The sequence below is a fragment of the Ciconia boyciana genome, chromosome 1 (genome assembly GCF_034638445.1).
Source record: "Ciconia boyciana chromosome 1, ASM3463844v1, whole genome shotgun sequence".
Taxonomy (NCBI): Eukaryota; Metazoa; Chordata; class Aves; order Ciconiiformes; family Ciconiidae; genus Ciconia; species Ciconia boyciana.
The window spans coordinates 160478944-160494196 of record NC_132934.1 but is presented as its reverse complement, the minus strand read 5'-3'; the positions used below and the strand labels follow the sequence as shown (position 1 = coordinate 160494196).

At 62.7% G+C, this 15253-nt stretch overlaps 1 protein-coding gene across 1 annotated transcript; it reads right to left on the bottom strand.

Annotated features, from left to right (window-relative positions):
* Positions 1-100: 100 nt before the first annotated feature.
* Positions 101-6433, bottom strand: ZIC5 (Zic family member 5). Its single transcript, XM_072853754.1, is given in 4 exon segments — positions 101-555; positions 5116-6006; positions 6009-6103; positions 6105-6433. Coding segments are annotated over 4 exon segments (1770 nt in total).
* Positions 6434-15253: the final 8820 nt, after the last annotated feature.

Sequence of the window (15253 nt, the reverse complement as noted above, 5' to 3'; positions counted from 1 at the left end):
CGGCACAACACGGCTCGGCACAACACGGCTCGGCACGGCACGGCACGGCGCGGCGCGGCCCGGCACAGCACGGCACGGCTCGGCACGGCTCGGCCCGGCCCTAGGGAGCGGTTCTGCCCGCCGAGGTCCTGTGGGGCTCGTCCCCCTCGGAGGCCGGGGAAGCGTCGCGGCTGGAGGGGGTGCGGGGCCGGCGGGGAGCCCCCCCGGCCTGGCAGACGTACCACTCGCTGAGGTTGGTGACCGGCGGGGAGAGGGCGGCGGCGCGGCCGCGGGGCGGCTCGGCGGCCGGGTCGGCCTCGGGGGGCAGCGGGCCGTCGGGGGGCCCCGCCGCCGCGTAGCCCTGGGAGCCGGGCGGCGGGGAGGGCGGCGGGGACTTGCAGTGGATCTTCATGTGCTTCCGCAGGGAGCTGGGGTGGGTGTAGGACTTGTCGCAGCCGCGGATCTTGCAGTAGTAGGGCTTGTCGGAGGTGTGGACGTGGGAGTGCTTCTTGCGGTCGCTGCTGTTGGCGAACTTCCTCTCGCAGCCGTCGAACTCGCACTTGAAGGGCTTCTCCCCTGCCGGGACACAGCAACGGCACCGTTACCGGCGGGCGGGGGCACGGCCCTGTCCGTGGCACCGCCGCCCGGCGCGGCCCCTCCGCAGCGCGGCCGCCGGGGGCGAGCAGCAGGGCAAAGCCTCCCCTTCCCTCCTTCTCCTTCCCCCTCCCCGCTGCCCCCCACCCCCTCGCGACAGTCGCGACACGGCCGAGCCTTCCGATCTTCCCCCGTCTTTTGCAAACTGTGAAAGCCCGCTGGCGGCCTCCAAACCCCAAGCCCCAGGCTGGAGGCGGCGGGGCCCTGCCTTGTTTGCCCTCTGCGGCGCTCCCCTCGCACACGAGAAACCTTCATTACCGCTCTAATGACCAAGCCCAAACAAAACCTCTCAATGCCTTCGCCTGCGAGGGCTGGCGTTTGCCGGCAGCCTGGCTGGCCTGGCACATCTCCTGCGTAATCCGTTCCCAATGGGGCACTATGCTGGGGGAATAATTAGTTTGGGGGAAATAAAAGTAACACCTGTTTAAGCATCCCGAGATAAAGAGGGAGCACCCAGCAGCCCGTACCGGGAACCTGCGGGCTGGGGAGAGCCGCCCGGCCACCGGTGGCGACAGCAGCGGGCTGCTGTTAGGCAGCTGGTTACCTCCGGCTAATTTGGGTCTAAAAATCTCCGGCCCATCTATTTTAAGAGCTTTACGCGTTCTTCAACAGTTAAAGGGGTTGTGAAAATCAGCCCGGGGCGGGTTCGCCTGGCGTACCTTTCGCAAACAGCCCCCCGCTCCCGCTCCTGACGTACCATACCCTGGGACATATATGTTCAGGTACGTATAGCCCTGCCCCGGACCGACCCTTCCCCACAGTTCCCGAGCGGGGCTGAGTAAATGCCTATTGCTGAGAGTCCAGGGAAAAAAATGTGCCGGATCTGGAGTTTCTTACAGCAACTTTTTCTTTCCCTGCCATGCCACACGTGAGCCCGGCGCAGGCAGACCTGCACTGAGAATCCTTGTCGCGACTATTGCGACTCTTGAGTTTAAAAAGCTGTCGGCTTAGGCATGGCCGATGCGTATTTTCAGATGTGTTTTGCTCTGAGCGCTCAAAAATAAGAACCCAGCAGCTCTCTCGGTGGACATTTTCTAATTTTCACCAGGCGATTTTTACTGCTCCTTCCGTTTGTAAAATCGTATCATGTTTAGCAAAATCACGATGGAAAAAGAAAACTATTTTTATTTTTTAAAACTAGCTATTTCTTGGCTGTTACTATAGAAACATGTGCCTCCGCAGCCTAGTTACGTGTCAACTTTGTCAATTAAAATCGGCTCACCTACCGGCGAAGTGGTAGCACTAGAAAGAGCGAGTTTATCCTTTAAAAAAATAATAATAAAAAGATGTATCTCGTGGGTTTTAAGCGGACTTTTCACGTGCACGGAAACCCCCGCACGCTCCCGCTCCCACCGAGACAAATCTCGAGTAACCTCGTTTCTTCTTTAATTTTTTTTTTCTGGAGAAATAAAGCGAATCTACCGAAGGGTTTGCCCGGTTTCTATCCGTACCACCCCAAGGATGCGGGCTGACACCACCCGCTGCCGGCGGTAGCCCGCAGGGACCCAAGCGCAGCCCCCCTGAGAGATGCTCCCCCCCGTCGGGGCTTCAGGGAAGTGTTTTTCCCCGTGGGCTCACGCGTGGGCACCCTCCCGGGGGCTGTGCACCCCTCGAGGGGGGCCGGGGGAGAGGAGGATCAGGCCTCTCCCCCGGCCCCCCTCGAGGGGTGCACAGTCCCCGGGTAGCTCCTCTTCGCCAGCCTCCGGATCGCGACGGTCCAATTCCACACAAATCCAGGAGCGGGGAAGGTCCCGGAGTGTCTCTTGGCACGCTGACGAGGGCGTCACGTCAGAGTTTAACCATTTGTAGGTGGTTTCAACCCAAGGAAGGGGGCGAGATGCCGGGCGCCGTCCCCTGACTCCTCCCGGCAGCAGCAGTGCCGGCGGTGGGGGGGGCACGGAGGGGCTTTGGGGTCACCCCCTTTTTGGGGGGGGGGGGGCCTAGGAATCGGGGGAAAGCCTGGAGACCCTGAGCACCGTTTCCGGCGAGGGGGCAGCGATTTTGCGGGAGGGGGGGGTCCCCGTTAGGATGCGGCCCTTGCCGGGGGCGCGGGACAGCAATTTGTCCCCAAAATGGGGGGAGGCGCAGTGTGCAGCTCCTGGGGTGATGCTTTCGAGGAAAAGGGGGAAAAAAACAAACAAGCAAACGCCTCCTGAATTACTGACTTACTCTTCTTCCTGCAGGATTACCAGAAACGCCCAAAATCCCCTAATGATACGATTACAGTGTTATTATTTCCCCCCTCCCCCCCCCCAAATGCCCATAATAAACGAATAGTTTGTAAATCTCACCTGCTCCCCGGCCACACATGACTAAATTAAAGCTGAGGCGTCAAAATTACAGTAATTAATCTGATAGGGATGGGCAGAAGGTTTGGGATCCCTCGTCCACCCGAGGGCTGTGCGTGGGGAAAGAGTCCTGTCCCCTTCACCCTCCCGTGGGCCGAGCTGTCATTCGAGGGGGTTGTTGCCCCCCGCCCCGAGGGCTGGGTTGTTGCAACGGCTCCTTCTGCGTGGAGATAGCCTTCCCCCGTGGGCTCACGCGTGGGCATCCTCCCGGGGGCTGTGCACCCCTCGAGGGGCAGGGGAAGAGGGTCTCCCTCTCCCCCGGTGGCCCCTCGAGGGGTGCACAGCCCCCGGAGAGCTGCGGGTAGCCCCCGGCTGCAAACTCCTCCAAATTTCCTTTGCAAGGGGCCATGTCCCACGCAGGGCCTCGGGGCAACGCTCGACCACAGCTCAGAGCTGCAAACTCTGCCCGATACATATTTAGGTTATTCGGGGGGGGCTCCTTTTCCCGCTGAATCCCTCTGCCCCCCGCCCCAAGCCTCCCCCGGACTCATTCCTTTCCCCCTCTTTGAGCTGGGATGGGGAAGGAGTTGAGGAGCTCAGAAAGGTCCGCGGTGAAGTTTTGTTTTCCAAAACAAGACAGATGGGGACGGCTAGGTGACAAAAACACAGGCCTCCAGCATTTAACTCATTCCGCGGTGCCATTAACACAACAACAACAACAACAACCCCCCCCAAAATGTGTCAGGCCCCCGCAGGAGAAATCTCCCGCCTCCCTCGTACCCCCCCCGGCTCTGGGCACAGAGAGCTGGGCATCCGCAGGTCTCCGCAGCTCCATCTGGGCTCATGCCTGCCATATTCTGGAGATAAAAATCTATAATCCTTTCCGCCATGGGCCATTTGGTTTTACATCGGAACAACACGTTGCACGGTCGCCGCTTTTCTCTTCCCCAGCAGCACACAATAAATCAAGAAAGCAATTACGGCAACTCCACTTCCTTAAGTGTCCTCCGAGGAATAATATTTGTCTACCACTATAAATCCCGGCTTCGTTCGTTTTCGGCAGAGTTTTTACACCCTGAGCGAAATGCGTATTTCGGGGGTGGCGAGAAAGGAGGAGAAAGGGAAAAAGAATTAAAAAAAAAAAGAAAAAAAACCTCGAAGGCTCAAACACACCCCGTAACTCCGAGCCCCTCCAGGAGCCCCGCACCGGGCCCAGCCCGTCCCCCGGGCATCCCCCGGGGGTGCCGCTCCCTCCTGCCGCAGCTCCCGCTCGGCCGAGCCCCGCCGGGCAGCCGGGGCTGCTTTGAAGTTTCCTCCTCAGGTCCACAGAGAGAGGGAAGCGTCCTCCGGCAAGCGCCTTCCCCCGCCCTGCGCCCTCCTCCCCGGCTCCGCGGGCACCGCGGGAGGCGGGAGCAACCCGGGCAGCACCGGCAGCCTCGGGAGCGGGGTCGGTACCGGTAGCCCCGGCAGCCCCGGCAGCACCGGCAGTACCGGCTGTCCCGGTAGCAGCGGCGGCGCCGGCAGCCCCGGTAGTCCCGGCAGCCCCGGTAGCGGGGGTAGCCCCGGTAGCGGGGGCAGCCCGGCAGCCCCGAGCGCCGCCGCCGCCCACAGCGCGGGGGAACTGCGCCCCCAAGAGCCCCCGCAGCCCCATCTCCGCCGGGCCAGGCGCCCCCCGCCCGGCTGCGTCCCCACCGTCAGAGCCGGCGGGAAGAGCAGAACCGCCGTCCTTCGGGGGGACCGCCGCGCAGCTCTCCCCCGCCGTGGGGTGAGCCCCCGGGGCTGCCCCGGGCGGGGGCGGCGGGAGCCGGGCCGGGCGGGAGCTCGTCCTCTCCTCGCTCTTGCGCAGGGGCTGCGGTTTATCTCCCCGCGGGCTCCGCGTTATTTATTAATCGGTGTATTTATCCGGTGGTGCCGGGGTGTGGGGAGGTGGGTGGCGGAGGGGTGGGGAGGGAGCTGCCCAGGGTGCGGGGGGACGGGACAGACACACACGTGTGTGCGGGGCAGAGGGGCCGGGTGCGTGTGCGTGTGCGTGGCTGGGTGTGCGTGGCCCGTGTGCTGCCGAATTACTTATTCATGAAAAAGTCACATGTCCGGCGGTGCGTAGGAGAGGAGGAAAAGAGGGGGAAGGGGGGGGGGGAGAAAGAAAAAGGAAGGGCCTTACGGAGGCGGCGGGGCGGGGGGGGGGGGCACCCACCTGTATGAGTCCGCTTGTGGATCTTGAGGTTTTCGGAGCGGGCGAAGACCTTCCCGCAGCCGGGGAAGGGGCAGGGGAAGGGCTTCTCTCCCGTGTGCACTCGGATGTGGTTGATGAGTTTGTATTTCGCTTTGAAGGGCTTGCCTTCGCGGGGACACTCCTCCCAGTAGCACACGTGGCTGCTCTGTTCGGGCCCGCCGACGTGCTCCACGGTGACATGGCTCACCAGCTCCTGCATCGTGCTGAAAGTTTTGGAGCAAGGCTTCCTGCCGCCCGGCGGCGGCGGCGGCGGCGGCGGCGGAGGCGGCGGCTCCCGGTCGATCCACTTGCAGATCAGCTCTTGCTTGATGGGCTGCCGCATGTAGCGCAGGAAGGCCCCGGCCGCCGCCGCCGCCGCCCCGACGTGGGCATGGTGGTGGTGGTGGGGGTGGTGGGGGTGGTGGGGATGGGGGTGGTGCGGGTGCCCGTGGCCGGCCGCCGCCGCCGCCGCCAGGTTGAGGTTGACGGAGCCGTAGCCCTGCAGCGCCGAGGAGGAGGCGGCGGCGGCCCCGTAGTGCGCCTCGGCGCGCCCGTAGAGCTCCCCGGCGGGGGGCGCCAGCCCCAGGCGCATCTGCCCGTTGAGCGGCGGGTGGCGGCCGGCGGGCGCGCCCGGCTCGCCGGGCGGCGGCGGCGGGAAGGCGGCGTGCGCCCCGTCGGCCGCGCCGTAGGTGCCGGCGGCCGAGATGAAGACGCCGTGGGGCGGCGGGTGCGGGAGGTGGGGGGAGCCGGCGGGCGGGTGCTGCTCGCCCAGCGCCCCGTGCGCGGCGGCGGCGGCGGCGGCGGCGGCGGCGGCGGGCAGCTCCCGCCGGAGGAGGAAGTCCCGGCCCGCCGCCCCCCCCGAGGGGTTGCCCGGGAGGGCGGCGGCGGGCGGCGCGTAGGCGGCGGCGGTGGTGGCGGCGGCGGCGGTGGCGGCGGCGGCGGCGGCGGTGGTGGCGGCGGGCGCGGCGAAGGCGGCGGCGGCGGCGGTGAGCGCCTCGGGCGTGAGCTTGAGGGCGGCGGGCTGCGCCATGTGCTCGGGTCCGAGCGGCGTGAGGGCGCCGCCGGGGTCGCCGCCCGCGTCCCCGGGGTGGAGGTGGGCCGCGTGGTGGGGGTGGACGTGGTGGTTCCCCAGCCCCGGGAAGCCTGTCATGTTCTGGTGCGGATGGGGCTGAGCCGCTGCCAAATCCGCTAATCTCAGTGTCGGGTTCCTCTTGCTCAAAGGGGGCTCCATAACGACACAGCCAAGCCCATCTACGCTCGCTGTTGTTATTTTTTTCCCTCTACCCGCCTTCAAAAACATGTATATATTAAGCGGCTCTTTAACTTCTTTTGTCTGCGCTCCTAACTCCGCGCATCCCCGGCCCCGCTCTGGCCGCCCGCGATTGGCAGAGCCCTCACCACACTTCGCCGGCGCGGTGGGAAATACGGCTCGGACACGGCGCCGGAGGGATTGGACGGATCCCGATGATTGGCAGCGGCTGGGGCCGCGCGATTGGCTCCCTTTCAGGCCGCCGGCGCAGCAGGGATCCGCCCCCCCGCCCCCCCCCGCGCCGCCCCCCGAAGTTCCACTTGCAAAACTTCGCGCGGGGCCCGACGGGGCGCACCCCCCCACACGCCCCCGCCCCCGCCGGCAGCGGGCAGCGGCAGCGGGCAGCAGCTGCCGCACCCCCGGCGCTGGACGGGACCCCCTGCTCGGAGGCGCTGGCGCCGGCGTGTTTACGTTTGCGGGGCTCCGGGGTTTCTCTCCGCGCCTCGGAGCAGCCCACGCGTGGGGCTGCTGCCGGGCTCGGCTGCTCGGTTTCCTTCTCTTTTTTTTTGGAGGGCCATCATTCATTCATCGGTGAAAGCACGCCCTGATGCAACACTCCACGCACACACACCCCCACGCGAGGCCGAGGCTGTGTGTACTCACGCTCGAAGCGGGCGATTGAAGGCAACGCTTGGGGAAGGCAGCCAACGTTTTCCTAAAAAGGAGGCGGGGGAGAGGGGGATTCCTTTCCTTTAGAAAATAAACGAGTGAGCAGCCGGGGGGGAGGCAAGCACACATCTACACATCTTAGGGGGAAGTTTGGGGAGCCTGCGCTCGCCGCCTCCGTGGGGGCTTCCCGCTCCCGAGGTGCCCCGCAGCCCCTTCCCGGGGCGCCCCGTCGGGAGAGCCGCCCCGCACCCCTCGCAGCTTTGGGACGCCGTGGAGGCAGGGGGGCGGCGGGCTGGGAAACGGGGGAGACTCCGGCTGGGGGGTGCCTGCCAGGAGCTGCTGCCCTCGACGGCAAAGGCAGGAAAAGTGGGGGCTCCCCTAGAGGGGGGCAGAGGTGGGGGGTGGGCGGGGGGAGCGATGGGACCGTCCCTGGGGTGCGGGGCGTGTTGGTCCTCGAAAGTGAGGCGCTTTGTGGAGCGCCAAAACTGCCCCTTCCGCACCAAGGAGGATGCTGCCGTTTGGGGGTGCCGGAAAGGCGGGCTCGGGGATTTCCCTGCCAAGCAAACAGGGGGAAAAGAGCATGCCGTGACTTTTCTCTGGGGCTGCGGGAGGAGAGGTGGCCTTTATTGATATGTCATCCGCTTTCCTTAGGCTGCTGGTCCCCCTGGGAATGCCCCGCGCTCCTTGGGAAGTGCAGGCAGGCTGCCTGTCCTTCCCTGCCTGCGGGGCGGCGAGGGACGCTCCTCCGCCACGCCAGGAGAGGAAGCGGGGCGGGGGATGCCAGCGGACCCCCACACACACACACACACGCACACCCCCCCACACCTCCCGGCCCTCCCCGGCCACCTGATCACCTCGAACCGAAGCACATCCGCGCGTCCCCGCCGCTGCCCTTTGCAGAACCACGTCCAAAGGAAGCCCCGTGCTGGTCCGGCATTTCCCGGGCCAGGCTCCAGCCCTCCCCTCCTCCCTCCCCCGCTACTCACGTGGGGAAAACTCGCAGGATTTGGCCCACGGCTTGCCAAAAGGGGGGTAGGGGCTGTAGCACAGGAGCCGGCCCCGCGGGGAGCAACGGCTTCCTTCCCCCCGAGGGGGAGCGAGACCCGCCGGTGGCCCCCCCTACCCCCCCGGAGCCGAACCGATGCTGCCGGCTGGCCTGGCGTGGTGGGGGTCTCAGTGATGCTGCAAGGCAAGGAAGGAGAATGAATAATCCCCGGGTTTTAAAAGGGACTGCTCGATGGTTTTATTGCACAGTAAAGACTTCTCCTCGCACACTAGCCGTACGTCTATACACGTATTTATTATATACGTGTGTTTTCTATACGTGCATCCAAAAAGTGCCCTCCTCGCTCCCCAAATTCTGCGCGCGTTGCTGGACCGAGCTCCCGGGATGTCACAGTTTGCTGGGAGATGCTGTGGAGGTGAAGAACAGTACCGCGGCTCCGCGGTGCCCTGCGCTCGCCTCCTCGTCCCGCTCTTGTTAAACGCAGCGTGATATGTATCTGTCATCGATTTAATATGTCTTAATTCAAATATATCCCCCCGATCAATTTCTTTTTATGAGGGGCTATAAAACAAAGAAAATATTTTATAGCTGGGTAATAGGCAGCTGACCTGCGACTGCGGGGAGGGAGGAGTTGGCCGAGACTCACGTGGAAATTCGCCCATTTTTAGGACGCCGGGAAGCGACGGTGGCTGCCCGGGCCGGGCCGATTTTGGACGGTGCGAGCCCCAAAAGGGCCGTGAAGAATGTAAAGCCCATTAAGTCACCGACCCCAGCTCAGGCCCAGGCTGCCGCAGCGCTGGGGGGCTGCGGCGGAGGGAGGTGGGCGGTGCCTCCCCCCCCCCAAAACCCGCGGCAGCGCCCGTCGGGGGTCGGCCCCGCGCCCCGCTCCCGCGGCGGAGCCGGCTGCGGAGCCCTCCCGCGGTGCCCCGCTCACCGGCAAACCCGCCGAGGGACAGCGGGGGAGGCTGCAGAGGGGGGGTGAAAGCCTGGAAGCCCTCAACTGTATTTCGTAAAGGTTCCTCTAGAAGCCGAGCTCGGGCTATCGGCTTTAGGAAGTGTTTGGCTGTAAAATGTTGTGCTGTAGGCTGCATTATGTAAATGTATGCTAATGATCATGAGCACCATTTACAAACAATCGTCTTTAACGCACGTCTTATTGATAGCTAGGGAGCGGGGAAGCGATATTTTATAACGTGTAAAACATTCTTCTGGGGAACCATTAGAAAGTGAGCGCCATTGCCGCTTTCCTCGGCAAGACCTCCAAATCTCCCCAAATCTGCTAAAACAGCTTACCACCCGCCCGACCCGTCGCGGGTGGCTTTCTTCGTTCCTGGGGCGTGGGGGAGCCTGTGGCGCCGTTCCCTCCGTGAACACTCGTGACCGGCGCTGGGTTCGGCCAGCAGCAGGCGGGAGCGCTCCGAGCCGCAGCCCCGCGGCGGCCGAAACGGGCGGGGAGTTGCCCCGGTACCCCCCTCACCGTCCCGTCGGGGGGGATGGCACGGAGGCGCCGGGACCCCGGGCGGGAGAGGACAGTGGGTCGTGGCTGGCCACGGGCTCGAAAGGGAGAGAGAGGGGCGATTTGGCAGCGGGGCTCCCCGGCCCCCCTTTCTGGAGGGGATCAGGGGATGGGTATTTTATACCCTTAAAAGTAAACTTCTCCTGCCCCCAATAAACGCCCGGTTCTCGTCGCCTCATGCACCCCAGTGGGAGCCCGAGGGCTGGGACACGGCCCCGAGAGGGTGCCGGCACCGTCCCCACCGTCGGGGCTGCCGGGGCCGTCGGGGCTGCCGGGGCCGGGACCCGGCGCACATTTGGGACGGGGACTCGCGGGCGCCTGCTGAAGTTTCGGAGCTGCCATTTTCAGTGCGCGCCTCGCCGGGGAAAGCGGGCTCCATTCCCTTTGGGCATTGGCTCAAATAGGGACAAAATAAGGACAAAAAATTCCATCCTTCAATCCCTGTATATATATATATATATTTACGTATACAGAGAGAAGAATAATACAGAGAGAGGAAGAGATAAAGAGGGAGGCGGCCTCAGGAAACCCAGGCCAAATTTTGCTCTGCGCTCTCTCCCCCCCTTCCTCTCTCTCTGTAGCTGAACGTCACCGTTGGAAGAAGCTGTTGAGATAAATCAAATAGTGACACTTTGACGGCTTTACTTGTATAAGCAATATGGTTACCATATGGCATTGTTATTTATGAATGACAGCATAAATTGTATTACAAAGTCCATCGCGCTTTACTGGGAAGCCTCTCTCTCCCCTGTCTCTAACGTTTATATGGGCAGCTCCAGGCGGAAAAAGGGGCATCTCGTAAAACTCGGGGGTGCTGAGGCAGACCCCGTTTTGGGGGCGTCGCGCCGGGTCTGCCGCCGGCCGCGGAGCGAGGCGCGCAGCGGGGCAGAGCGCGGGTGGCGCAAAGTACGCGGCGTTGCGCGTCCCTCAGCGGCAGCTGGGCAGGGCGGAGGCACCGGCTGCCTCCGGTCCTGGGGACCGCCGCCGAGCTGCTCCTCGCCCCCTCCGCCCCACGGCATCGCCGCCGAGCGCGGGGGTTTGTACGGCAACTTCTCTTCTGTATACATATATATATATATAAGTGCAACTGAGAGAACAATAAATAGTCATGGCACGAAAGCGAGGTGCTCCTTCCTGCTGCCCCCGCCCTGCCTAGCGGTTGTTTTTTTTCTTTTTTTAAAGAAAAAAAAAGGCATTTAAAAGTTACAGCTTTGGCTGAGATTTTCATTATTTCCCCTTTTTCTTTTACATTACGCTGCCGGTAGAGCCTGACAAAGAACTTTTGTCCCGAAGTGTGTTTTACAGAGGGAGGCTACAGCACAACACATGTGGTCTTCACGGGTCATAGGTCGAACGGCCTAGAAGTGCCTCGGATCGGCACCATCAAAGGTAACCTGCAACTTAATATCCTGTTGATGAGCTTGTTGAATTTATGAGTGTCTGTGGTACAGACAACGGTGCAAGTGATCCCGCTCAATTGGCCTCTTCTTCCCAGGCTAGGGGCCGGCCGCACGCCCCCTCCCCGCCCCGCGCCTCGTCCCGTTACTCCGGGGAGAAGCGAAGGTTGAATTTGGGGGGCAGACCCCCTCTTTCCCCCTGGTCGGCCCTTCTGCCTCTCTGTCCTCCCGCCGCATCCTCCGGCGGGCAGAGCCCCCGGCCCCGCCGCAGCCTGCGCCCCCCGCCGCGGCACCCGCGGCTGCCCGGGGAGAGGGAGGGAGGGAGCAGCCTCCCCACCACCCCCGGCCCGGGGGCGGTGACACCTCCCGGGGAAAGGTGTATGCAGTCCAGGGGAAGCAAGAAATTGCTCTCGCTCATCCCTAGGTCCCGTCCCGTCCCCCCCCCCAGGTCCCTCCGCACCAGCAGCCGGCGAGAACAAGAGCGGAGCAGTTTTAAAGAAAATTTCGGAAGACTTACAAAGAGGGGAATGCTTTCCCGGGAAGACTGGCGTTCGCTCTGCAGGTCTGGCACCTCCAGAAACCTGTTGAAAAACTTCTCTCAATAAACCAGTTCAGCACCGACTGCGGGTGACCGCTTGCTTTCCTCCCTCGGAAGCTGCCGTGAGCCGGAGGCTGCGTTTCTGGCGGTGGCCCGGCAGGCGAGTGCGGGGCTGGCTGCCGGTGCCCCTGCCCCCCCCGCCCCTTCCTCCCTCGCTCCCTTCCCTTGTTACCCTGTGAGTCGGGGGAAAGGGGTTTTGCGGTTCGGAGGGAAATAAAGCACTTCTTAGGAGGGACGGCGACGTGACTTTGAACTTGGATCAGCTCCTCTGTTTCCTGCAGAGAGAGCAGGGCTGGAGCCCTGAAAGAATAGCGGAGCGCGGCCAGCCCGCGGGGGCTCCGGCTGGAATTCCCCGCGTCCCCCCCGAGCGCCCGGGTGCCGGTGCCGCTGAGCGGGCAGAGCGCGGGGCGAGGGGAGGGAGGGGAGGCAGGGAGGGAAGGGAAAGAAGGAAAGGAAAGGGGAAAAAAGAGAAAGGAATAAAGAAAGAGAAGGCAGGGATAAGAGAGAAAGGAAAAGAAAGGGAAGGAGGGAAGGAGGGAAAGGAGGAAGGGAGAAGGAGGGAAGGAGGGAAAGGAGGAAGGGATGAAAGGAAGAAGGAAGGCAGGCAGGCAGGCAGGAAGGAGACAAGAGAAAGAAGAAAAGGAATTAAAAGGAAGAAAAGGGATGAAAGGGAAGAAAGGGGAAGAAAGAGAGAAAGAGAAAGAACGAGGAAGATAAAGTGAGAGAGACACAGAGAAAGAGAAAGAGAAAGAGAAAGAGAAAGAGAAAGAGAAAGAGAAAGAGAAAGAGAAAGAGAAAGAGAAAGAGAAAGAAAAAGAGAAAGAGAAAGAGAAAGAGAAAGAGAGCAAGAAGGAAGGAAGGAAGGAAGGAAGGAGAGAGAGAAGCAAGAAGGAAGAACGAGGTGAAAATCCAGAAGGTAGGTATTTGTATGAACATTCACTTTTTTTTTTTTTTTCTTTGCAAAACAGTATTTTTAAATGGGAATTTTCCTGGACATTTCGGTTCCCTTTCTAACCTCAGATGTAGTAACTTCTTTGAAATTTGGAAAAAAAAAAAAGTGTACTCAAGGGTCTAGTTGTCCGTATGATTTTTTCACTAATCTGGAGGCAGACGATGCAGGAGACCAAGCTTTCCTCTCCCAACCTGGGCTCTCAAAATGCCCAGCAGCGGTGGAGGACACTTCTCAGCCCTCCGCCTCGGAAACCTTTCAGGGAAGGAAAATAGAATTTGTTCGCGGTCTGTCCCTGGGAGCCTGGGGGGTCAGGACAAGGACAGCATATGCTCCCAAGCTGCAGCCTGGGAAGGCAATATCTGGGGAGCAGACACTCCTGCCTGCAAAGACGGGACCGAGTGACGGCGTGGCGAAGAGGAGAGGGCTGTTGGCACCAGAGGTGTAGCTCTGCATTACTATTCAGCTTATCTTCTGATGCCCATTTCGGATTAGAAGGAATCCCACTTCTTCCCAAATTAAATCCTCGCCTTGCTCCAAGAGCAATGTCCGGTACTGGCACATTTCGGCCACTTTCGGACAGGGTTGGAAAATATTTTAACTATTTAGTGACAGTGATGGGGAAAACCTTATTTAAACAACCCTAGCCGGTGGGCAGTGTTACCTTTTCCTTGCTTCCTTCCTTCCTTGCTTCCTTCCTTCCGTCTATCTGTCTGTCTATCTATCTGTCTATCTACCTATCTATCATCTCTCGCTGTAAAAACCGTGCTCGGACGCTGGGTCCAGGTTCGAGCCTGCCCGTGCCTGATGCGGGATTTGATGCCGTGAGGAGTCCCAGGGAGAATCTCAAGCAGCCCCCCCAAACCACACAACCCCCTATATTTTGGGTTGCTTCTCCGCCAAGCACAGAGCCGGCGGGAATCGAGCCGCAAGGTTAAGCGCAGGACGGTGAAGACGGCAAACGTTATGCCGGGTTTTAATTTTTCCAAAGCCTCATTTATCGGTGAGCTGCTGGCCCCGAGGTGATTATTTTTCAGCCACTACAAACCAAACCGAAGCAGGGGCCAGACATGTATTTACTGGAGGGGGAGGGGAAGGGGACTTGTTTGCTCTGTGTGTGTGTGCCGGCTGTATGCTTTTTTATTCCTGCCATGTAAGAATCCGGTTTCCAAATAACAATGGCAGGGGGGGGTTTGGGGTTGGGTTTTTTCTCTTCGGTTTTGGTTTTTGTTTCTTTTTCAAGAAAGGGAAGAGACAAGGAAAACTCCTAAAGCATCTGCTCTCGGGTGCACGTTCACAACACAGCCGACTCCTCTGCTCCCGCACAAGTGGTTTAAAAGCCCAAACAACCAGGGGCACCGTTCCTTCTTCTAGTTCCATTTTTATTTTATTTTATTTTTTCCCCCAGCCGCGGTCGCCCCGCCAGCCTGACTTTTATTTGATTCCCTCCTCGCTCCCTTTATCGATCAGGGCTTTAATCTGCTTTAGCCGAACAGGGGGAAGGGGCCGCACGATGGGCGAGTTCCTCCCTCTCTCTGCCACCACCTACAAAAAAAAAAAAGGCGGCAGCCCCCCCCCGCCCCCCCGTTTATGTTTTAAGCCCCTCGCTTTGTTTGTTTGCCTCCCGAGGCGGGATCGCATGGCCAAGCGCACATCGATATTTTCCGTGCGTGTGGCTCGCCGCGCCTCTCCCCCCGCCACGCCACCCCTTCCCCTCGCCGCGGGGGAGGCCGGGGGGGGACCCCCAAAAAAAAGCCGCCGGCGGTGCCGGGCTGAAGGCGGCCACCGGCGCCGAGCGGGGCCGAGCCGAGCCGAGCCGAGCCGAGCCATGCCGTGCCGTGGCGTGGCGTGGCGTGGCGTGGCGGGCGGGGGCCGGGCGGCCGCGGGGCGAGCGGCGGCGGCGCGGCGGGGCGCGGGGCGGGCGGCGGGGCGGGCAGGGCGCGGGGCGGCCGCGCCGCCATTAGCCGGGGGCCGGGGACGCCCGGATGGACGGGGCGGCTCGGGCCAATGAGCGGGCGCCGGGAGAGCGGCCGGGCGGCGGGTGAAGGCGGCGTTGGGAGAGGAGCCGGCAGTGCGGGCGGGGAGAGGGAGAGAGGCCGGGGGAGGGAGGGAGGGAGGAAAAGAGGGGGGGGTGAGGGGAGGGGGAGAAAAATAAAAAGCCGCCGCCTCAGCAGCGCCCACCGAAATAAACAGAGGAACGAGAGGGAGCGCGGGCGGAGCGGGGCTGCAGCTCCGCCGCCCCGGCCGGGCCGCTCCGGCCCCGGCGCTCCGCGGCCCCCTTCCCGCCCCCCGCCTCCCCTCCCCACCCCCACTGCCGCCCTTATTGTTTTTAATCCGCCTCCGGCACCCCCCTTCTCCCCCCCTCCCCTCCCCACGCCCCTCCGCGGCGGCGGGCGGAGGCGGCGCGGCGCGGGGCACCCCCCGGGTCCCCTCGCTCCGTGGGAACCCGCGGCTGCAAGTTTTTCTCCGTGAGAGACACCGCCGATGCCCGGCGGAGGATAAAACGAGAGAAGGGGCCCGGGTGGCGGCGGGGGGCCCGAGGCGGCGGGGAGGGCCGCGGCCCACGCGGGGAGCGGCGCGGAGCCGGGCGGGCGGGGGTCGGCGGCGCTGACATCCCGGCGGCGGCGGAGGGGGGGGCGGCGGCGTGTGTGAGTGTGAGTGAGTGCGTGTGCGTGTGAGTGTGTGTGTGTGCGCGCGAGTGCGGGTGTGCGTGTGCGCGCGTGTGTGCCGCAGGGA